This window comes from Saccopteryx leptura, chromosome 6, assembly GCF_036850995.1.
Source record: "Saccopteryx leptura isolate mSacLep1 chromosome 6, mSacLep1_pri_phased_curated, whole genome shotgun sequence".
Lineage (NCBI taxonomy): Eukaryota > Metazoa > Chordata > Mammalia > Chiroptera > Emballonuridae > Saccopteryx > Saccopteryx leptura.
The window spans coordinates 77,246,599-77,270,647 of record NC_089508.1 but is presented as its reverse complement, the minus strand read 5'-3'; the positions used below and the strand labels follow the sequence as shown (position 1 = coordinate 77,270,647).

Below are 24,049 nucleotides of genomic sequence, written 5' to 3'. Positions count from 1 at the left end.
TTACTAATTACATTTTTGACCAGATGATTTGTACTTTTCTGCTTCAAAGTTTCATGTTTAAATCTATACCAAAATTTCCAAATTTCTGAGTGTCAGTATTATAGAAACCAAAGACAGATCATTTACAAATTACTACTACTGTGTGTGTATATAATAATGCCCCTGCAGCAATCTATAAAGAATACTTGGGAAAAATAAAGCTTCCTGGTTCATTTTCCACCTTTTAACATCTCTTCTATGCAAAATCTTTTAAATTATTAATTTTTATATTTGGTCACAACCTATTTTTTATATTATAGTTGACAAAGAAGTCACAACTGATAGCATTAAAAAATAATGCACAAGGCAGACACAAATAACTTTACTGCTCTTATAGGTAGTACTAAAAAGAATTAGAACATATTTATAGAAAAAAATTTAAAATACACCAAAAATGAATTCAGAAATATTCTGCCTGTTGGACAGGGTATTTACTGCTAAATTAGCCTTTTCCCCACCACAGTTTCAGCAGCACATACATCTATGTGTGGGGAAAGCTTATTTTATTTCTTTTTTTCCCCCCTTCTTTGAAAGTTTCCAACTATGACAGCACATTCTGTATATGCCTCTCCATACTCATAGGGAATGAAGTTAGTTAGCAGCTTATGCACTAGGAATAAAGTACAGCATTATGTCCACTGGATGGAAGAGCACTGTGTACAGTGAAAACAATGTAATACTATATTAATCAAATAGAGTCCAATTACTAGGTTATAGAACCACATATGAAGATTGATTCAGTCCTATTCTCCAGGGAATTTCTCATCTCTTTTATAAAACTGTGACCTTTTTTATGTTTAGTGTCTAAATATAAATTCTTGATTCCTAATGCTTAAAAGTCCAACAGAAAGTCAGATTTTATTCTATTTAAACCTATTGTTACTATTTCTCATTTTATTTAATCTTAGTAAATATAAACCTGTATATTATATTTTATTCATAATTTAAGTCTGGCAGGTTTAGAAGTAACTCCTAAAATCTGTTCATATACTAATGATGAAGTGGCTTCATGCTACTTAACTCAAATCATGAAATACTATCTTGTTAGAAAAATACATTTAAGTGAAGAAAATGTGGTAGAGGCCCCTGGCTGTGTTGCTCAGTGAATAAAGCACTGGTTGAAAGTACCAGAGATAGTGGGTTCGACCCCAGGTAGGGCATGTAAGAAAAGTAATCAATGAGTACACAACTAAATGCAACAACTAAGTGAAATGAGTTGATGCGTCCTCCCCTCTCGCTTTCTCCCACTTCCTCTATCTCTGAAGACAATGGAAAAAAAAAGAAAATATGGTAGATTCCATTAAAAACAACTACCAAATATACTGGAAAGACAAACTGGTTTGGATAAAGATGATATGAACAAATAACAGTTATCACTCTTCCTCATATAATATTGTATATTTCATGACTGTAATGAGCAAATATGCTAATTTAAATCTAAATAATTCTTTTTTTTTCTATTTTTCAGAAGTGAAAAGCAGGAGGCAGAAAGACAGACTCCCACATGTGCCGGACTCGATCCACCCGGCATGCCCACCAGGGGCGATGCTCTGTCCATCTGGGGTTCTTGCTCCATGTAACCAGAGCTATTTTAGCACCTGAGGCAGAGGCCATGGAGACATTCTCAGTGCCTGAGCCAACTTTGCTCCATTTGGAGCCTTGTCTGCAGGAGGAGAAGAGAGAGATAGAAAGGAGAGGGGCGTGGGAGGAGAAGCAGATGGGCACTTCTCCTGTGTGCCCTGGCGGGGAATCAAACCTGGGACTTCTCCACACAGGGTGGTCGACACTCTATCACTGAGCCAACCAGCCAGGGCTGTCTAAATCATTTTTTACTGCTATACTCTTCCTTCCCCACCCCAGCTTTACTGAGATATAATTGATATATAACATTGTATAAGTTTAAGGTATACAACATGTTGCTCTGATTGCTAAATTTTTCTATAGAGAGCTTTTGTGGCAGATAATATAGGCTTCTTTTCACACTTGGTTAGCTATTGCCTGCTAATCTCTCTCCTGTCCACCTCAGTTTTCCTTCCTCATTTTAGATACTTTTACATTTTTTTTTTTAATCTTTTTTTTTTTTTTGTATTTTTCTGAAGCTGGAAACGGGGAGAGACAGACTCCCGCATGCGCCCGACCGGGATCCACCCGGCACGCCCACCAGGGGCGACGCTCTGCCCCTCCAGGGCGTCGCTCTGCCGTGACCAGAGCCACTCCAGCGCCTGGGGCAGAGGCCAAGGAGCCATCCCCAGTGCCCGGGCCATCCCTGCTCCAATGGAGCCTTGGCTGCAGGAGGGGAAGAGAGAGACTGAGAGGAAGGAGGGGGTGGGGGTGGAGAAGCAAATGGGCGCTTCTCCTATGTGCCCTGGCAGGAAATCGAACCCAGGTCCCCCACACGCCAGGCCGACGCTCTACCGCTGAGCCAACCAGCCAGGGCAACTTTTACATTTTTTTAGGTGACTTTAAGTTTCCTTTCTTTTTCTCACAAAGTGTAAAAAAAATTACTGAAACTTTCTAGGGTGGTTTTCTTCCTTTGACTTTTTTTTCTTGATCTTCTAGTGGTATAAATCTTTCATATTTAGAATCTAACTTGCTTCATGTTCATAATATACTTTTCAAATATATGTAAATATATATATATATATATTTGCTTATGTTGCATATAGCCATCATTGTAGTTAAACTAATCTACTGATATACTAATAGTGTCCCAACAAGTTTAACTACTCAGGCCATCAGGGAAAAAAGGGAATACCTTTTAGTAGATCACTGTTAATTCTTTTTCTATAAAACCACCAAACCAATTCTTGAATAGGTTTTTACCAATTGCCTGGACAGTGAAAGCACATGTGCTCCAGGTCATCATGGGGACTCGAGGATCCGTTTCATCAGGAGGCACTTTCAGTCCAATTCTATAAACTGTTGTGGCAAAGAGAGTGACCATTTCCCTGATGCTGTTGGAATATTTTATCCTAAAAATAAAACAGGAAAGACATATAATTATTTAGTAGAAGGGGCTACCTCCTGAGAAGTCAAATCAGGTATTGGAGCAACAAACAATTTAACTCCTTTTGACAAAGTAAACTGCTCTTAGAAAAGTTAAAAAACTAGAGCATCTACAAAAAATTTATTAAGAAAAAATGCAGAACTATGTCTCTTACAAGTAAAAATATACTTCTTACAAAATGGTAATGGCCCATATAACTTCACTTCCTGTGAAAAGTGCAGTAAATGATTACAGCAGAAAAGGGTCCAGGACCAAATTAAGAGACAGACTAGACAGAGAAGGAATAAAATTCAAAGGAAAATGACCTGACATAGCAATTTTTAGTGTCTGTAAAAGGGATCAAGAAGTACTTTTGTGCTGATAAGGATGTATGCATGTGGGGGGAAGAGAATACCATGTACTTGGAAGGATAATTTATGGTTTCCTGAACTTCCATTTGTAACAAGTAGCACGTATTACCAGTAGCAGAGGGATACATAAGAATCACCATTAGAAAAAGGTACCTCAGGTAATATTCATTAAATACCGTATTCCTCATGTATAAGACACGCCTTAATTTTGTGGCCCAAAATTTGGGGGAAAAAAAAATCTATTACATAAACTTATTGAACTCAAGTTTTTGTTTTTTGTTTTTTTTGTGTGTGTGTGTATTTTTCCGAAGCTGGAAACGGGGAAAGACAGTCAGACAGACTCCCGCATGCGCCCGACCGGAATCTACCCGCACGCCCACCAGGGGGCGACGCTCTGCCCACCAGGGGGCAATGCTCTACCCCTCTGGGGCGTCGCTCTGTCGCGACCAGAGCCACTCTAGCGCCTGGGGCAGAGGCCAAGGAGCCATCCCTAGCGCCCGGGCCATCCTTGCTCCAATGGAGCCTCGCTGCGGGAGGCGAAGAGAGAGAGAGGAAGGATGGGGGGGGGTGGAGAAGCAGATGGGCACTTCTCCTGTGTGCCCTGGCCGGGAATCGAACCCGGGACCCCTGCACGCCAGGCCGACGCTCTACCACTGAGCCAACCGGCCAGGGCCTCAAGTTTTATTAATCATAAAATTCATACAACTCACTCATCACTTTCAAAACTCCCATCCACTAGCTTATCCTCATCTGTGTCTGATGATGAATCACTGTCTTCAACAATGAGCACAAATCAAGTGCAAAGTGAGAAATGCAAGTAAAAAAACAACTTCTGTATAAGATGCACCTAGTTTTAGATCCCAAATTTTTTAAATAAGATGCGTCCTATACATGGGGGAAATGTTATCTGATTTAGATTCACTCCTTTTTAAAGTGTCTTCACATAAATATCTATCTCCCCAATAATCTTATGAGGGAAGCAAGTTAGGAGGCAGTGCCTCCATTTTACAAGAAAAATGAATTGGAGAGAGAGGTGAACTGAGGCTTTTCAGAAGTCACAGAGCAAGTTAGATGTGACATTAAATAAAGTCCCTTAAATTCTTCTCTTCTTGTAAGTTAGACTAAATAGAAATGGCATTTTTAATGGTCCATAATTGTCAATTGTAGGTATGGTTCACCCTAATGTATATCACTATAATATCTTTAACCACTTAATCTTATTAATACAAATAAAACTCCAGGTAGAAAGAAAAAGATAAAAATAGGATAAAGAAAAAATTTTACAGCTTGACCAGGTGGTGGCATAGTGGACAGAGCGTCAGCCTGGGAAGTAGAGGACCCAGGTTCGAAACCCCAAGGTTCCAGCTTGAACATAGGCTCACCAGCTTAAGTAAGGGGTTGCTGGCTTAAGTGTGGGACCATAGACATGACCCCATGGTCGCTGACTTGAGCCCAAAGGTCGCTGGCTTGAAGCCCAAGGTTGCTGGTTTGAGCAAGGGTCTTTGGTTCCGCTAGAGACCCCACCTCCCACATCAGGACACATATGAGAAAGAAATCAATGAACAACTAAGGTGCCACAATAAAGAACTAATGCTTTTTATCACTCTTCCTTCTTGTCTGTCTGTCCGTCCCTGTATGTCCCTCCCCCCCTTCGCTAAAAAAAAACAAAAAACCTTTTTTTTTTTTTTACAATTAAAGCAGGGAGGGAGGAAGATGGAAGCAAGGAAGGACTGTTCTCCACACTAATTTTCAAAATCATTTATAAACTTCTTTTAATTATTTAGATACTTACGAAGACTGAACTCCATAACTCAGGATAGAATGGAACTCAAAAGTGGAATCACCCATTCCTTGATCAAATAAGACTGGAATTGTTGGATTTTCTCCTTATAAATTAAAAGGAAAGAGAAAGAAAAATCACAAGAGTTTAGTCTGATACATACCTTTGTAGCTTTTAATAATTATATGTGATCATTTTCAAAAACTTAGAAAATGCTAATAAACACCAATCATTCAAACTTTCTCCATACAGATAATACTGCATGATTTTCTTCTGTTCTCCCTATACGTGTAACACATTAGATTTAAGGACAACACCTACAGTAAGTACTCTGTTGTATTTTGTTTTTTTCACCAACAGATCAGAAATGTTCTTCCACATCAATAACTCCCCATTTATATTTTCATTTTTAATGACTGCATAGTATTCTACTAGTAAGGCAGCATACATTAGTAAATATGAGCAAAGGATTTGTAGCCAAACTGCCTGGATTTGAATCCTAGCTCTTCCATTGACTATTACACTAAGACTCCGAGTAAATATTAAACCTCTTTGTGGAGAATAATGCGATTAACTCAAGAGCGCAACTCACTGTTGCTGGTCATAGCCAAGAAATGTGGGCATTTTGTTTTGTTTTTTTAAAATGAAAAAGGAGGCCCTGGCCGGTTGGCTCAGTGGTAGAGCGTCGGCCTGGCATGCGGGAGTCCCGGGTTCGATTCCCGGCCAGGGCACACAGGAGAAGCACCCATCTGCTTCTCCACCCCTCCCCTTCTCCTTCCTCTCTGTCTCTCTCTTCCCCTCCTGCAGCCAAGGCTCCATTGGAGCAGAGATGGACTGGGCGCTGAGGATGGCTCTGTGGCCTCTGCCTCAGGTGCTAGAATGGCTCTGGTTGCAGCAGAGCGATGCCCCAGATGGGCAGAGCATCACCCCCTGGTGGGCATGCCGGGTGGATCCTGGTCGGGCGCATGCGGAGTCTGTCTGACTGCCTCCCTGTTTCCAGCTTCAGAAAAATACCAGAAGGAAAATAAATAAATAAGTAAATAAATAAATAAAATGAAAAAGGAATGGATTCTCCCCAACAGCCTCCAACAAGAAAGGCAAACAGCTGATTTTAGCCTCTGGTGAGATTGAGTTGTACTTCTGTTCCATGGAACTGCAAGGTCATAAATTTGTGCTGGTTTAAGAACAAAACAAAACAGAACAAAACAAAAACAACTACTTTTTGTGGCCTCATTTCTCCATCAAATTAAAAGTGTTGTTCACCTATCTAGAATAAGTTGTTTTTTCTGGCTGCTTTCAAGATTTTTTTTTCTGCATATTTATTTTTTTAGCAGTTTGCATATGACTTATCTGGGTGTAGTTATCTTTAAATTGATCTGTTCAAGGTTCACTGAACTTCTTAAATCTGTAAATTTAATGTCTTTCACCAAATTTGGTAAGTTTCCTGCCATTATTTCTTCAAATATTTTTCTTTTTGGGACCTCAGTAACACAAATGTTGGACTTAAAAAAAAATTATTTGATCCCTGGCCGGGTGGCTCAGTAGATGATAAAGCATCATCCCAGCATGCTGAGGTAGCAAGTTCAATCCCCAGTCAGGGCAAATATGAGAAGCAATCAATGAGAGCACAACTAAATGGAACAATTAAGTGGAACAGCGAGTTGCTGCTGCTCTCTCCTTCTCTCTCCCTCTTTCTTCTCTCAAATCAATGGAAAAATTAAAAAAAAAAATTCCATATGTTTCTAAGGCTGTTTCTTTTTACTATATTGTTTTTTCTATTTTACAGATAGGATAATTTCCACTGATCTACAGTAATTTCAAATTTACTGACTCTTACCTCCCGGTCGCCATTTTACTATTGAACCCATCCAGTTAATTATATCATACAGTATTTTTTCAATTCTATTATCTTCTATTAGTTTTTTTATAATTCTATTATTTTTCTGCTGGGAACTACTGTCTTTCCATTTATTTTAAGAGTGTTCACCTTTACTTCGTGTTTCATAATGATTAGCTGCTTTAAACATTTTGTCTGAAAAGTTCCACATTAAAACATCTCAAGATTGGCACTGGCTGGTTGGCTCAGTGTCAGAGCATCGGCCTGGCATATGGATGTCCCGGGTTCAATTCCTGGTCAGTGCACACAGGAGAAGTGCCCACCTGCTTCTCCACTTCTCCCCCTCTCGCTTCTCTCTCTCTCTCTCTCTCTCTCTTCTCCTGTAGCCATGGCTCGACTGGAGCAAGTTGGCCCCAGGTGGTGAAGATGGCTCTATGACCTCTGCGCCTCAGGAGCTGAGAAGAGCTTGGTTGCTGAGCAACCAAACAATGCCCCAGATGGGCAGAGCATTGCCCCCCTAGTGGGCTTCCCGGCTGGATACTGGTCCAGGTGCATGCAAGAGAGTCTGTCTCTCTGCCTCCCCTCTTCTTACTGAATTAAAAAAATAAAAAATAAAAAAAATCTCAGGATTAGCATTTGATTGTTTTTTCCTTAAGAGCTAGTCAGATTCTCTTGGCTCTTTGTATACTGAGTAATTTTAGATTGTGTCTTGAATATTTTGAATATTATATTATAAGGTTCTAGCTCCTGTTAAGTAAAGTTCTCTGGAAAAATATATTTTGTTTTAGTAGGCCATTAACCCAATTAGGTTCAACAAGTTCGGTCTCACTCTGTGGGTGGTTCCAATGTTAGTTTTTAGTGCCTTTGGTATACTGTTTGTGTCTGCAAGGACACGAACTACTCAGTGGTAAGTCTGGGACTTGAGTGGTGATTTAGTGTAGTTTTGATCTCAAAGCTGTTGCTATGCTTTTTCATACATGTTTTACATAATCAGTGTGGTGAGTCCAGGACTTGTGCTGGTCTGAAAAACAGATTACCCGTCTACAGCTCTTTCCTCTCTGAAATTTACCCCTTCCTCTCTAGCTCCAAGGTGCCCTTTCTCCTAGTTCTTCTGGTCAAAATGACAAATTTATCTCAGTTTTAGTCCCCTGTGCTGTTGTCAGCTACCCTTTGGGGTGAAGCTATGAGGCAAAGAGAAAAAAATCATTGAGAATTCACCCTATGCTCTTTGGAATACAGGCCTCCCCCCCCCCCCCCCCTTTCCCAGTTCCTTTGGCTAGAGACCTTAGTTTTCTCTTGTGATTTTAGATATCTACATGACCACCATGGCCGTGCAGCTCCATGACAGGATCTAGCCTTGGGAGAGGGTCAGAAGAGAGAGAAATAACCACCAACAGAAACTCGCTTTATACTCTCCAGTTCTGAGGGGATTCTCTTCCTGGCCCACTGTCCAGAAAGACAGCACCTCTCTTGGATTTTCTGCTGTTCATGTCTGTCACATAGTTCTATGACTCAGGCTACTCTGATGTCAAAGCTGGGAAATAAAGGAGGAATAAAACCACCCAAGGAACTTACTCCCTGTACTGATCACTCTTCAAATTTTTATTTCTCTCTCTAAACTGCCTGCTATTCTTTATTGCTTAGTATTTAAGTAGTCTTATCTCTCAATTATAAAGAATATACGAGGTAACAGTTAAAAAATGTTGGTTTTATTATTAATAACATAGTAACAATTTTAGTAATAGTAATGGCCAACACATATAGTATTTACTATGTACCAAGCAAGGTTCTACTTTACATAGAATTCAACCCTTTAACCAATGAGATAGGCACTATTATTTCCACTTTACAAATCAGAAAGTTGAGTCACAGAGATGTTAAGTAACTTGTCCAAAATGACATAAACAGTAAGTGATGGATATAAGATTTAAATCTAAGCAGTATGATTACAGATTAGTCACTATCTATACTGCCACCCAGTATAAAAACATTAAATCAAGTAAACTAATTAAAGTCAAACTTAGCCAGGGCTTCAAAAACTTCTATTTTCATTTCCTTTCTTTTTTCTTCTTTTCTCTTTTTGAGAGAGAAGTAGAAAGGAGGGAGGCAGGGAGAGAAGAGAGGTCGGGGGACATCAACTCATTGTTCTACTTAGTTGTGTACTGACAGCTTCTCATATGTGCCTTGACTGGGGACTTTAACTGGCAACCTTGGGCTCAAGCCAGCAACCTTGGAGTTGAGCTGGAGATGCTGGAATTACGTCGGTGACCCCAGAGTCAAGCCAGCGACCTGAGGAATGAGTCAGTGACCCTGGGCTTGAGCTGGCAACCTCAGGCTCAAACCACAGACCTTGGGTTTAAAACCGGCAACCCTGGTGTTCCAGGTTGATGCTCTATCCACTGTGCCCCCACTGGTCAGGCTCTATATTCTGATATGTAACAAAAATGTATTTGTACATCATAGTGCAATAAGTATGTTTTCCTTTAAAATTTAAAGATTCTGACACATAAATCCCACATAGCTAAATAAAATAATTTTAAGCTAAATAAAATAAATAATTTTAAGCAAACCTTTAGCATGTTTTATATTATAACCTGATATTCTGGCCAGAACAGTCGGTATCCATCGTGACAGGGTCAAAAGTTGAGCAAGAGCTTCTGCATTCTCACTGAAAAATGATATTTAAAAATTGTTAAAGCCATTGGCACAATGTCAAACTGAAACATTAACTTCTGGAGTTCTTCCTTGAATAACTGACTATATGAAAAAGTCAAATTCCTCCAGATTAATTGCTTATGTCATAGACACACATGTCTAAAAGGCAGTTTTGGGAGGTAGCGGAATGTTAACAGTACAAGGAGTAAGATTCTACCAATATTCTCATCACCTAGAAGTAATTAGTGTCAGATTCTTGTTGCTAAGTAAAAAATTAGGAGTTACCACTAATTTCCTTCACACCCCACATTCTTATTTATCAGGTAGTCTTGCAGATTTTACCTTCTACACATATCCTAAATTCATCACCTATTTCTACCTCCACCATAATTACCCTAATCCAAGTCACATCATCCCTCACTTGGACTAGTTCAGTAAACTAACTGTTCTTCCTGCTTTCACGATGGTGTTTCATTATTAGCTACATATTCATTACACAGTGAACCAGAGGTATCTTTTAAAAATGTAAATCAGATTGCATCACTCCCCTGTTCAACACACTCCAACGTTTTCCCATCATACAAACAAACAAACAAACAACAAAAAAAACCCAACTCCAATTTCTAATCTTAGCTCATTTTAAGCCCTTTTATGGTCTGGCTCTTGGCTTGCTCCATTCCAACCATGTGGACTTCTTGCTGTGCCTTGAACATGCTTGACTGTGTTCTTCCTCAGGGCCCATGCTCTTGATATTGCCTATGTGTGGAATTCTCTCCCAGAGAACAGCACTGCTCGTCCTTCATTTCATTCATGTCTCTATTGAAATGTTACCATCTCGAGAAGATCCTTAACAACTCTGTCTATAAGTGGTCTCATGCACTAGGTCTGTCTCTAGCCCAATACTCTGTTGCTTTAGTTTCTTTTCTAGTATTCCTCACTCGATACTTGGTATTTATAAGTTTACTGTTGTTCTCCCTCTCTGTAATGTAAATTCTGTAAGGGAAAGAATTTGATACAAACTATAATTAACAACCAAAAGGGACCACAAACAGTATTATTAAAAAGAACTTTAAGAATGACAGTTCTTTTGTTGTTGTTTTTTTTTTTTGAGGGGGGGGATAGACAGGAAAAAAGAGAGATGAGAAACATCAACTCATATGGTAGTCACGGCACCTTAGTTGTTCATTGAGGGCTTTCTCATATATGCCTTAACCAGGACACTGCTGCCAAGCCACTGACCCCTTGCTCAAACCAGTGACCTTGGGCTTAAGCCAGCGAACTCAGGTTTCAAGCCAACAACTTTGAGCTCAAGCTGGAGATTCTACACTCAAGATGGTAAACCTGTGCTCAAGCCAGCGGTCTTGGGGTTTCAAACCTGGGTACTCAGTGTCCCAGGATGATGCTCTATCCACTGCGCTACTGCCTGTTCAGGCTAAAGGACAGTCTTGAGTGAAGTTAAAATATATAATGAACTGTGCACAAGTTCACACATCTGAGCACAAACTTGACCTAAGAAATTTTTTTTTAGTTTTCAGAAATGAAAGTATACTACTGATTATGACTAATTTTCTTTAAAAAATAGTAGCTTATGAATGACATCAGAGCAATGGTGACATGGGAGATACTCTTGATCTCTCTCCCTTGAAATTTCAACAATTGAACAATTATAACAAAGCAAAGGACCCCACCCAGCTAGACTCACAGGCATGCCTGAAAGATCTACATACTGAATGGATCAAAGGTGGGACAAGGTGAAAAGGGGGGCAAAAGATAAAATGCACTTGCAGTCAGCCTGGGGAGGAGTCAAACCTGGAGTGATTGGTTTTTCTCCTCTGCTGGACTATGGGGAGGAGAGAAGTTCAAGTTGTTTGGGTTTTGTCTGAGGTGTACAGAGAGGAGAATATGGAATTACTGTGTGTCCTTCTGCCAGGATGAGTGGTGGGACAGAGGGGCAGAGTAGGAGATAAACCAAAGTGGCCAGAGTGAGGGGTCACGACCAGAAGAAGTGCAAAACCCCCCCCCCCCAGCTTCCACCTCCCTCACTTTGTGGTATGGAGAATGGCAGAGACAAACCCCACAGCTAGCACTACAGAGCAACTCTCTGTTGAGACATGAAAAGGAGGGCCTAGAAGCCTGAGACTGCCATTTCTAGAGCCTTAAAGATAGAAAGCTGAAGAAATAAAGCCAAAGCCATAGAGCTGAAGCCATAAAGCCCTCACAGCACGCCCCAACCACCAACATGACTGCGGCCCTGCATACAGCACTGCAACACTTCAGTGGAGGACAGTCCAGAACATCAGAGTTAAAACTCGTAACACAACGATATCTACTAGAAAAGAACTCTCAAACCAAAATTTACCTATCCTTTTTATCCTTCATTTTTTCCTTCTTATACTGTTTTGTATCTTTCTCCCTTTGAATTTCATTTTCTTTAATTTTTATATATTTTATTCTTACTTTTTTCTCAGTGTTCTGTTTTTGAATTATCTTTACTGTTTTTCATCTTTTTTCCTATGTTTTTTCTTCTTTACTTGATATAATTAAAAATTTTTTTTATATATTTTTCTATATTTATTTAATTTTCCATTTTTTAAGTTATTATTTTTGGTTAGGATTCTTTTTTTTTTTTTTTTCTTCAGGGACAGAGAGTCAGAGAGAGGGATAGACAGGGACAGACAGACAGGAACGGAGAGAGATGAGAAGCATCAATCATCAGTTTTTCGTTGGGAGACCTTAGTTGTTCATTGATTGCTTTCTCATATGTACCTTGACCACGGGCCCTTAGCAGACCGAGCAACCCCTTGCTCGAGCCAGCAACCTTGGGTCCAAGCTGGTGAACTTATTGCTCAAACCAGATGAGCCTGCGCTCAAGTTGGTGACCTTGGGATCTCGAACCTGGGTCCTCTGCATCCCAGTCCGACGCTCTATCCACTGCACCACCACCTGGTCAGACTTGTTAGGATTTTTAACAATACCACTCTCAAATGCCATTAAGAAAGAAAAAACCAGGCCCTGGTCGGTTGGCTCAGCAGTAGAGCGTCGGCCTGGCGTGCGGAGGACCCGGGTTCGATTCCCAGCCAGGGCACATAGGAGAAGCGCCCATTTGCTTCTCCACCCCCCCTTCCTCTCTGTCTCTCTCTTCCCCTCCCGCAGCCAAGGCTCCACTGGAGCAAAGATGGCCCGGGCGCTGGGGATGGCTCGGGTGCTGGGGATGGCTCCTTTGCCTCTGCCCCAGGCACTAGAGTGGCTCTGGTCGCTGCAGAGCGACGCCCCGGAGGGGCAGAGCATTGCCCCCTGGTGGGCAGAGCGTCGCCCCTGGTGGGCGTGCCAGGTGGATCCTGGTCGAGCGCATGCGGGAGTCTGTCTGACTGTCTCTCCCCGTTTCCAGCTTCAGAAAAAAAAAAAACCCCAAAAAACAAAACCAGATACCATAGCTACACAAGATCAAGATCTAGTTCAGAAAGAAAATGACAAATCTCAGAAAATAAATCTCAACCACATGAAAATCTTAGAGCTAAATAATAGAGAATTCAAAACTGAAGTTCTGAAAATACTCAACGAGATGCGGGAAGACACCAAGGGGCAACTAAATGAGTTCAGAAAACAAACCAGATATCTCACAAAGGAGACAAACCTGAGGTAGCAAGTTTGGCTAACAAGCCTGATAGAGGAAAGAATCAATAACATTGAAGACAGGCATCTAGAAATGCTACAGAGAGAAAAAGAGAGAAACTCTGAGTTAAAAAACTGAGAGAGCTCTACAAGAATTGTTTGATTCCATCAGAAAAAGCAATATAAGAATCATGGGTATATCAGAAAAAGGAGAAGAAGAAGGAAATGGTGAACCTATTCAAACAAATAATTGATGAGAACTTTTCAAGCCTATGGAAAGAGAGCCTCAAATCCAAGAAGCAAACAGAACACCGAGTTACCTCAACCCAAACAGACCTACTCTAAGGCACATCATAATAAAATTGTCAAAAATCAATGACAAAGAAAGAATCCTTAAGGCAGCTAGGGAAAAGAAGAACACAACATATAAAGGAACGCCCATCAGTTTATCATCAGACTTCTCAGCAGAAATTCTACAAACCAGAAGAGAGTGGACCCAAACATTCAAAGTACTGAATGAGAGGAATTACCAGTCAGGAATACGATATTCATCAAAGTTCCTTCAAATATGAAGGAAAAATATAAAAACTTTTACAGACATACAGAAGCTGAGGGAATTTATCACCAGAAAATCCCCACTACAGAAAATACTCAAGGGGGTTATTCAACCAGACACAAAGAACAAAACAAATCAAAACTACAAATAAAAGCTCCAATGTCACAATAAAAACAAGGGTAATCTGTGACAATAAAAACATAAAAGGGGAGAGGATAAAGATCAGCAGTAGTAAAGAAGGATTGAGTACAGGAGCACTCATAAGACAAAAGACTCTTGTATATATGAACATTTTTCTCTTAATAACCTAATGGCAACAACCCACACAAAAGCCACTTTTAAAATATACAGCTTGAAAAAAAGAAAATACAGGTAAAAGAAGTATGGAATACAACCTAACAAAAACAACTGATAGAAACAAAAAAGAGAAGAACCAAATAAGACAAAGAGCTACCAAAAAAACCCCAAAAAACCAACCCCACATAAAATGGCTATAGGAAATCCTCAAATGCCAATATTTATCCCAAATGTAAATGGACTGCACTCACCAATAAAGAAGCAGAGAGTAGCAGATTGGATAAAAAAGCAAAACCCAGCCGTATGCTGCCTTCAAGAGACACATTTAAGTTACAAGGACAAAAGTAGACTCAAAGTGAAGGTTGGAAAATGATTCTCCAAGCAAATAATATCCAAAGAAAAGCAGGTATAGCCATACTCATATCTGACAATGCTGACTTCAAGACAACAAAGGTAACTAAAGGCAAAGATGAACCTTTCATAATGATAAAGGGGACATTGCCTACCAGGCGGTGGTGCAATGGATAGAGCGTCGGACTGGGATGTGGAAGGACCCAGGTTCGAGACCCTGAGGTCACCAGCTTGAGCGCGGGTTCATCTGGTTTGAGCAAAAAGCTCACCAGCTTGGACCCAAGGTCGCTGGCTCCAGCAAGGAGTTACTCCATCTGCTGAAGGCCCCCGGTCAAGGCACATATGAGAAAGCAATCAATGAACAACTAAGGTGTCACAATGCACAACGAAAAACTAAATGATTGATGCTTCTCATCTCTCCGTTCTTGTCTGTCTGTCCCTTGTCTATCCCTCTCTCTGACTCTCTCCCTGTCTCTGTAAATAAATTAAAAAAAAAAAGGCATTTATTAAAAAAAAAAAAAAGATATAGGAAACATTGTATCAAGAACACAAAAAGCTTCTTAATATATATGCACCAAACCAGGGAGCTCCAAAATGTATAAGACATCTACTAACTGATCTAAAAATAGAAGCAGACAAAAATACAATCATACTTGGAGATTTCAACATACCATTGATGGCTTTAGATAGATCATCCAAACAGAAAACAAATAAAGAGATATCTGCCTTAAACGACACACTGGACCAAATGGATATAATAAGACAATTACAGGACATTTCATCCCCAAACATCAGGTTATACAGTCTTCTCCAGTGTGCATGGAAAAGTCTCAAGAATAGGCCATATGCCTGACCAGGTGGTGACACAGTGGATAAGAGTGTCGGAATGGGATGTGAAGACCCAGGTTCAAGACCCCAAGGTCGCCAGCTTGAGCGTGGGCTCATCTGGTTTGAGCAACGCTCACTAGCTTGGATCCAAGGTTGCTGGCTTGAGCAAGGGGTTACTCAGTCTACTGTAGCCCCCCAGTCAAGGCACATATGAGAAAGCAATCAGTGAACAACTAAGGTGCCACAACAAAAAATTAATGCTTCTCATCTCTCTCTGTTCCTGTCTGTCCCTATCTATCCCTCTCTCTGACTCTTTCTCTGTCTCTGTCCAAATTAAAAAAAAAAAAAAAAAGAATAAGCCATATGTTGGGCCACAAAACTAACATATAAAATTCAGAAAGATTGAAATTATACCAAGGATACCTTCTGACCACAAGGTTTTGATATTAGAAGTCAGTTGCAAAAAAGAAGTAAAGAAATCAACAAAAATGTGAAAATTAAACAACATACTTCTAAAAGATGACTAGGTCAAAGACAAAAGCAGAGACCAAAAGATAAATACAAACGAAAATGACAACATGACATATCAAAATTTCTGGGATCCAGCAAAAGCAGTAATAAGAAGGAAGTTTATATCATTAAAGGCTTATATCAAGAAATAAGAGAGAGCCTGATTAAACAACTTAACATCACATCTTAAGGAACTAGAAAAAGAAGAACAAAGGCAACCCAAAACCAGCAGAAGAAAGGAAACAGTAAAAATTAGAGCAGAACTAAAGAAAGAGAACAAAAATACTATAGAAAAAAATTAGTAAAACAAAAGCTGTTTCTTTGAAAAGATCAATAAAATCAATAAACAACTGGCTAGACACACTAAGGAGGAAAAAAGGAAGGACTCATATAAATAAAATCCGAAATGAAAGAGAAGAAATTAACACACACATCATAGATATACAAAGAATCATTGTAGAATACTATGAAAGATTATATCCCACCAAATTCAACAACCTAGAAGAAATGAGTAAATTTCTAGAACTATACACTCTTCCTGGACTGAGTCATGAAGAAGTGGAAAGCCTAAATAGACCTATAAACAGGGAGGAAATAGAAACAACTATAAAAACCACCCCCAAAACAAAAGTCCAGGACCAGATGACTACACTAGTGAATTCTACCAAACATTGAAAGAAGATTTGGTACCTATCCTTCTCAAAGTCTTCCAAAAAACAGAACAATAATCTCTAACACATTTTATGATGCCAACATAACCCTCATACCAAACCTGGCAAGGAGAACACAAAAAAAGAAAACTACAGACCAATATCTCTAATGACTACAGATGCAAAAATCCTAAACAAAATACTAGCATATCGAATACAACACATTAAAAAAATAATATATATATTACAATCAAGTGAGATTCATTCCAGGAGCACAAGAATGGTTCAACCATAAATATATGATATATTAATGTAATACATCACATCAACAAAACAAAGAACAGAAATCATATGATCCTATCAATAGATGCAGAAAAGGCATTCAATTAAGACACAACATCCCTTCATGTTTAAAACACTCAATAAAATCGGAATAGAAAGAAAGTACATCAACATAATAAAGGCCATATATGACAAATCATCAGCTAATATCATACTAAATGGTGAAGAAATGAAGGCTTTTCTCTAAAATCAGAAACAAGACATGGCTGCCCACTCTCTCCACTCTTATTCAGTAAAGTTCACGTTTTAGACTGAACAATCAGGGAAGAGAAAGAAATAAAAGGCATCCATATTGGGAAAGAAGAAGTAAAGGTATCACTTTTGCAGATGACATGATCCTGTATATAGAAAACTCCAAACACTGCACCAAAAGACTATTAGAAATAGTAAACCAATACAGAGAGTCGCAGGATACAAAATCAATATACAAAGGTCTTTCGTTTTTCTATATGCCAATAATTAAATACAGAAAATAAATAAACTGAAAAAAACAATTCCTTTAACAACTGCAACAAAAAAATATATACCTAGGAATAAACTTAACAAAGAATGTGAAGGACCTATATATTGAAAACGACAAAACATTATTGAAAGAAATGGAAAAAGATACAATAAAATGAAAAAATATTCCATGTTCATGGATCAGAAGAATCAACATAATTAAAATGGCCATATTACCCAAAGCAATATACAAGTTTAATGCAACCCCTATAAAAATCCCAACATCTTTTCCCCCATATGTAAGAATCAGGGAGGCAAAGAGACAAGCTCCAACAGGCAACCTGATTGGGATTCACCTAGAAAGCCCCTTATAAAGTGATGCTCAGTCCATCTGGGGCCGTTGGTCCACTGCTCCGCTGCTCAGCAACCAAGCTATTTTAGCACCTGAGGCAAGGCCATAGAGCAGGGGTCCCCAAACTTTTTACAAAGGGGGCCAGTTCACTGTCCCTCAGACCGTTGGAGGGTCGGACTATAAAAAAAAACTATGAACAAATCCCTATGCACACTGTACATATCTTATTTTAAAGTAAAAAACAAAACGGGAACAAATACAATATTTAAAATAAAAAACAAGTAAATTTAAATCAAGAAACTGACCAGTATTTCAATGGGAACTATGGGCTTGCTTTTGGCTAATGAGATGGTCAATGTGCTCCTTTCATTGACCACCAATGAAAGAGGTGCCCCTTCCGGAAGTGCAGCGGGGGCCGGATAAATGGCCTCAGGGGGCCGCATGTGGCCCACGGGCCGTAGTTTGGGGACCCCTGCCATAGAGTCATTCTCAGTGCCCGGGGCCAACTTGCTCCAACTGAGCCATAGCTCTGGTAGGAGGAGAGAGAGAGAGAGAGAGACAGAGAGACAGAGAGACAGAGAGAAAGGAGAGGGGGAGGGGTAGAGGAGCAGATGGTCACTACTCCTGTGTGCCCTGACCAGGAATCAAACCCAGGACATCCACACGTCAGGCCAATGCTTTACCACTGAACCAACTGTCCAGGGCCACAAAATGTCATTTCTTAAAGATATAGAAAAAAATTACCAAGTTTGTATGGAACCATAAAAACCCCCAAACAGTCAGAGCAATCCTGAGGAAAAAAATAAAGCCGGAGGTATCATACTACCTGACTTTGAATTATACTATAGAGCCACAATCATAAAAATGGCATGGTATTGGCAGAAAAAGACATACATACAAACCCAATGGAACAGAATCAGAACCCAGAAATAAAACCACATATATATGGGCAAATCAACTTCGACAAAGGAGGCAAAAACATACAATGGAGAAAAGAAAGCCTCTTCAATAAAAGATGCTGGGAAAATTGGAAAACCACATGCAAAAGAATGAAATGTGACTACAGTTTGTCCCCCTGCACAAAAATTAATTGAAAAGGGATCAAAGACCTAAATATAAGAGCTGAAACAATAAATTACATAGAAAAAAACATAGGTACTAAATTCATGGACCTTGGCTGTAGAGAACAATTTATGACTTTGACCCAAAAGGCAAGGGAAGTGAAGGCAAAAATAAATGAATGGGACTATATCAAACTAAAAAAACATCTGTACTGCAAAAGAGACTGACAACAAAACAAATAGGCAGCCAATAAAGGGTTAATATCCGAAATATACAAAGAACTCACAAAGTTCAGCAACAAATAAGCAATCAATTCAATTAAAAAATGGTGAGAGCCTGACCAGGCGGTGGTACAGTGGACAGAGTGTCGGGTTGGGATGCGGAGGATCCAGGTTCAAAACCCCGAGGTCACCAGCTTGAGCCCAAGGTTACTGGCTTGAGGAAGGGGTCACTCGGTCTGCTGTAGCTGCCCCCCCCCCCCCGTCAAGGTAAATATGAGAAAGCAATCAATGAACAACTAAGGTGCCGCAACAAAGAATTGATGCTTCTCACCTCTCTCCCTTCCTGTCTGTCTGTCCCTATCTTCCCTCTCTCTGTAACAAAATAATAATAATAATAATAATAAAAATAAAATAAGAGAGAAGACATGAACAGACACATCTCCCAAGGAGACATACAAATGGCCAACAGATAATATGAAAAGATGCTCATCTTCACTAGCTATACCAGAAATACAAATCAAAACTATAATGAGATACTACCTCACATCTGTTAGATTGATTATATCAACAAGACAGGTAATAATGAGTGTTGGAGAGGCTGTGGAGAAAAAGGAACCCTCACTCACTGCTGGTGGGAATGCAAATTAGTACAACCATTCTGGAAGAAAGTATGGTGATTCCTCAAACAATGAAGAATAGAACTACCATATGACCCAGCAATCCCTCTACTGGGTATCCAACCCCAAAACTCAAAAACATTAGTACATAAAGACATATGCTGCCTGACCAGGTGGTGGCGCAGTGGATAGAGCGTCGGACTGGGATGCAGAAGACCCAGGTTCGAAACCCCGAGGTCGCCAGCTTGAGCGCAGGCTCATCTGGCTTGAGCAAAAAAAAGCTCACCAGCTTGGACCCAAGGTCGCTGGCTCAAGCAAGTCAGTTCAGTCTGCTGAAGACCCGTGGTCAAGGCACAGATGAGAAGCAATCAATGAACAACTAAGGTGTTGCAATGAAAAACTGGTGATTGATGCTTATCTCTCTCCGTTCCTGTCTGTCTGTCCCTATCTATCCCTCTGACTCTGTCTGTGTCCCTGTAAAAAAAAAAAAAGAAGACATATGCATCCCCATGTTCATTGCAGCACTATTCACAGTGGTCAAGACATGGAAAAAACCAAAGTGTCCTTGGACAGAAGATTGGATAAAGATGTGGTGCATATATACAATGAATACTTCGCCGCCAAAAGAAATGATGACATAGTGACATTTACTTGAGAATATTATACTGAGTTAAATAAGTAAATTAGAAAAGGTTAAGAACTGTATGATTTTACAAATAGGTGGGATATAAACCTGAGACTCATAAACAGAGATAAAAGTAAAATGGTTACCAGGGGCAGAAGGATGTAGGGAGGAGGACGGGAGAAGGGTGGAGAGAAGAGTGGAAAGAGGGACAAATATAAGGTGATGGAAAATATTTGACTTTGGGTGATGGGCATACAACATAATCAACAGTTCAAATGTTATAGAAATGTTTACCTGAAACCTTTGTACTCTTACTGATCAATGTCACCCTGTTAAATATTATTTTCTAAATAAAAATTCTAAAAAACCACAACCAAATTGGGTTAGTAGAGAAAGAGCAAGTACTTAGTGAGCCCTGCTTTGCCAAACCTATCACCTTTGAATTCTTTTGTTGTGGGAAGACATTAAAAGTATTTTATCAGCCTGACCAGGCGGTGGCGCAGTGGATAGAGCGTTGGACTGGGATGCAGAGGACTCAGGTTCGAGACCCCAAGGTCGCCAGCTTGAGTGCGGGCTCATCTCCTTTGAGGAAAAGCCCACCAGCTTGAACCCAAGGTCGCTGGCTCCAGCAAGGGGTTACTCGGTCTGCTGAAGGCCCGCAGTCAAGGCACATATGAGAAAGCAATCAATGAACAACTAAGGTGTTGCAATGCGCAATGAAAAACTAATGATTGATGCTTCTCATCTCTCTCTGTTCCTGTCTGTCTGTCCCTGTCTATCCCTCTCTCTGACTTACTCTCTGTCTCTGTAAATAAATAAATAAATAAATATTAAAAGTATTTTATCAACAAACCATTTTCTTTAGTGAAACATAGGTCATCATTATAAATTCAATGAGTTTTAAAGAAATTAAAATAGTAACAGCTACCACCTTGTAGAAGAGTGAGAATAAAGAAATATACAATTAAGTGTTCTACTTATTTGGCCTGACCTATAGTGCCGCAGTGGATAAAACATCGACCTGGAATGCTGAGGTCGCAGGTTCAAAACCTGGGCTTGCCTGGTCAAGGCACATATGGGAGTTGATGCTTCCTGGTCCTCTCCCCCCTACCCCACTTCTCTCTCCCTCTCTCTCTCTCTCTCTCTCTCTCTCTGTTTCCTCTCTAAAATGAATAGTCTTTAAAAAAAATTTTTTTTAAGTGTTCTATCAATAGTTATCATTAAAAACTAACAAATTTGCTGGTAAACTGCATTTACAGATGATCAGAATATAAACTTGGTCTAAATGCTCAAAAACTATCCAAAGATATAAGATGAATCAGGTGTTTTTATTTACTTTTATATTTAACATTTGGCCCATTTCTCTAAAAATACAGCATTTAGATCAGGGGTTCCCAAACTATGGCCCCGCCGGCCACATGTGGCCCCCTGGGGCCATTTATCCGCCCCCGCCACACTTCCAGAAGGGGCACCTCTTTCATTGGTGGTCAGTGAGAGTACTGAATGTGGCGACGCCACACACTTGCATCACTTGTTACGGCTAGCAGTGACAAATATGGACCTGGACATTGACCATCTCATTAGCCAAAAGCAGGCCCATAGTTCCCATTGAAATACTGGTCAGTTTGTTGATTTAAATTTACTTGTTCTTTATTTTAAATATTGTATTTGTTCCCATTTTGTTTTTTTACTTTAAAATAAGATATGTGCAGTGCGCATAGGGATTTGTTCATAGTTTTTTTTATAGTCCGGCCCTCTAACGGTCTGAGGGACAGTGAACTGGCTGCCTGTGTAAAAAGTTTGGGGACCCCGGATTTAGATCTTCAGAAAAATATAATTAAAATTAATAGTACAAAGACATTTAGAGAAACCAACCTCCAAACAGCAAATCTAATGGTGGCAAAGGACAATAAGAATGAAACTTCTTTGCATCTTTTCTCCTTCTGTGCATGGTAAGATGGAAATTAAAGTTCTATTGCTTTCATGGCAATTGGAAGATTTACACCAAACATATAGATTTGAGTAAATAAATATTCCAGTTGTTTTGGATAACAAAATTGGAGCTAATATTAATCATATTTTAAGCAGAATGAAATAAAAGGTATTAAATAGCAAAAAATAAACAAGTAATCTAACCAAAACAGGCACAATGAAAAAAATAAAGACAGCTTTTTATAAAATTAACCAAGACATATATATACCTGTTTATCATTCGAGGCTGCAAAGGAATAATGGGGATCACAGTATTGCACAGAGACTTGCAGAGGGGGCAAAGATACTCTCCACTTTCCAAGTCGAAAAGATCAACATGAATACGCTGCTGAAAGCTCAGCTGCACAGCTTCAAAATACCTGCAAAATTCCAAGACACAGGTCCATTCAGAAGTATATGTGCATCTTTGCTCTAATCCAAGGGAGAAAAATTTGACATTTTTGCCTAAATGAATGTCTTTAAAATTGACATTAAAAAATACACAAGTTATAAATGGAATAGGATGCACACATTCTATTGGGGTAAAACTTGGGAAGACTCACTGGGGCTAAAAACTTTTTTGAATTCTTTTATTTAATCATAACTTGTTTCCTACCTCAATAACATGGAGACACAACGCAGGCACTACTTGCTCAGTTTCCAGTGACCAACTGAAGTAGCCACTGGCTATTATAGGAAAATTAGGCATTTTAATCCAATGTCAAAAGGGTGAACCCCATACAAAAGATTTCCCAGGAATTATATTTCTGAATTGTTATCTCATCCAGAGGTAGAACTAGAACTTCTTGCCCTATTCTATCTCAAAGGTACTTTTCACACTATGTTTTAGGGCAGGGGTCCCCAAACTTTTTACACAGGGGCCAATTCACTGTCCCTCAGACCCTTGGAGGGCCGCCACATACAGTGCTCCTCTCACTGACCACCAATGAAAGAGGTGCCCCTTCTGGAAGTGTGGCGGGGCCAGATAAATGGCCTCAGGGGGCCGCATGCGGCCCTCAGGGCCATAGTTTGGGGATGCCTGTTTTAGGGGAATGAGATTTTTATAAAGATTACTATTTCTTTATAAAAATAACTAATTAGTTTGTGAAGAGCAAGTACAAAGGAATGATGAACTAAGTGAAAATTTAAGTTAACTTACACACCATATTCTAAAGGTGATAGAGTATCAGACAAACAAAATTAGTAATTAAAATTGCTTCAATTATTCAAGTAAGAAGGAAGAAAAGAAGATATGAGAAAACATGCCTTTTTGTGGCCTTTAGTGAACTTTAATATTCCTAGTTTCTTTCAAGAACATGTCAGAAGGACAACTTACTTCTGCCAGCACACTGCATGCATTACATGACCACAGCTTCCTGTGTAAGTTCCATGAGCCAAGTCTGGATCCATGAAAAGTGGGTCTAGGGTTTCTGGTATAGCAAGGCAAAAATAAGAGATATTATATTCATCCCTCCCATAGTCATAAAAAGGAAAAAAAAAAAGAGGTTATCAGGTCTAAATTTCTAACCATAAATTTTCTAAGGAATTGCCCAAGAATAGTGTCACAATATCATGAGTGCAGGGTAATAGTAAGTCAAAAGAGAAAAATATAAAACTAGACTTCCAGGTATGATTGTGAAATTAGTATGAATTAATGACTAGTTCTATTCTTGATTTACATTTTTATTTTGAACACTAGGTTTAAGTTGCATAATCTTGGTTGTTGAAGTTATTTTCTATGACTTACACACATTTACCTTTGTCATTTTATGAGTAATTTAACTGGGTAATTTTAAGGGATATTTATGGGCATTATAATCTACTGGATAAAAGCTGATTATGGGAGTCAAAATCTGGTTTCATCCCTTATAATTCATGGTCTTGGGCAAGTTACTATACTTCTCAGCCTCTCAGTTCCTTCATCTATAAAATGGAGCCAATACTGG

The 24,049-nt window shown here is 39.5% G+C and overlaps 1 protein-coding gene across 2 annotated transcripts in view; it reads right to left on the bottom strand.

Moving 5' to 3' along the window:
- Positions 1-24,049, bottom strand: part of UBR1 (ubiquitin protein ligase E3 component n-recognin 1) — a 180,133-nt gene that overhangs the window by 50,376 nt on the left and 105,708 nt on the right. For both annotated transcript variants that reach the window (XM_066343754.1, XM_066343755.1), the window contains exons 31-35: positions 23,440-23,533; positions 22,334-22,483; positions 9,584-9,681; positions 5,189-5,282; positions 2,863-3,011 (exon numbers count right to left, since the gene is read on the bottom strand). In XM_066343754.1, coding sequence (XP_066199851.1) covers positions 2,863-3,011; positions 5,189-5,282; positions 9,584-9,681; positions 22,334-22,483; positions 23,440-23,533 — 585 coding nt within the window. The remainder of the gene's footprint in view (positions 1-2,862; positions 3,012-5,188; positions 5,283-9,583; positions 9,682-22,333; positions 22,484-23,439; positions 23,534-24,049) is intronic.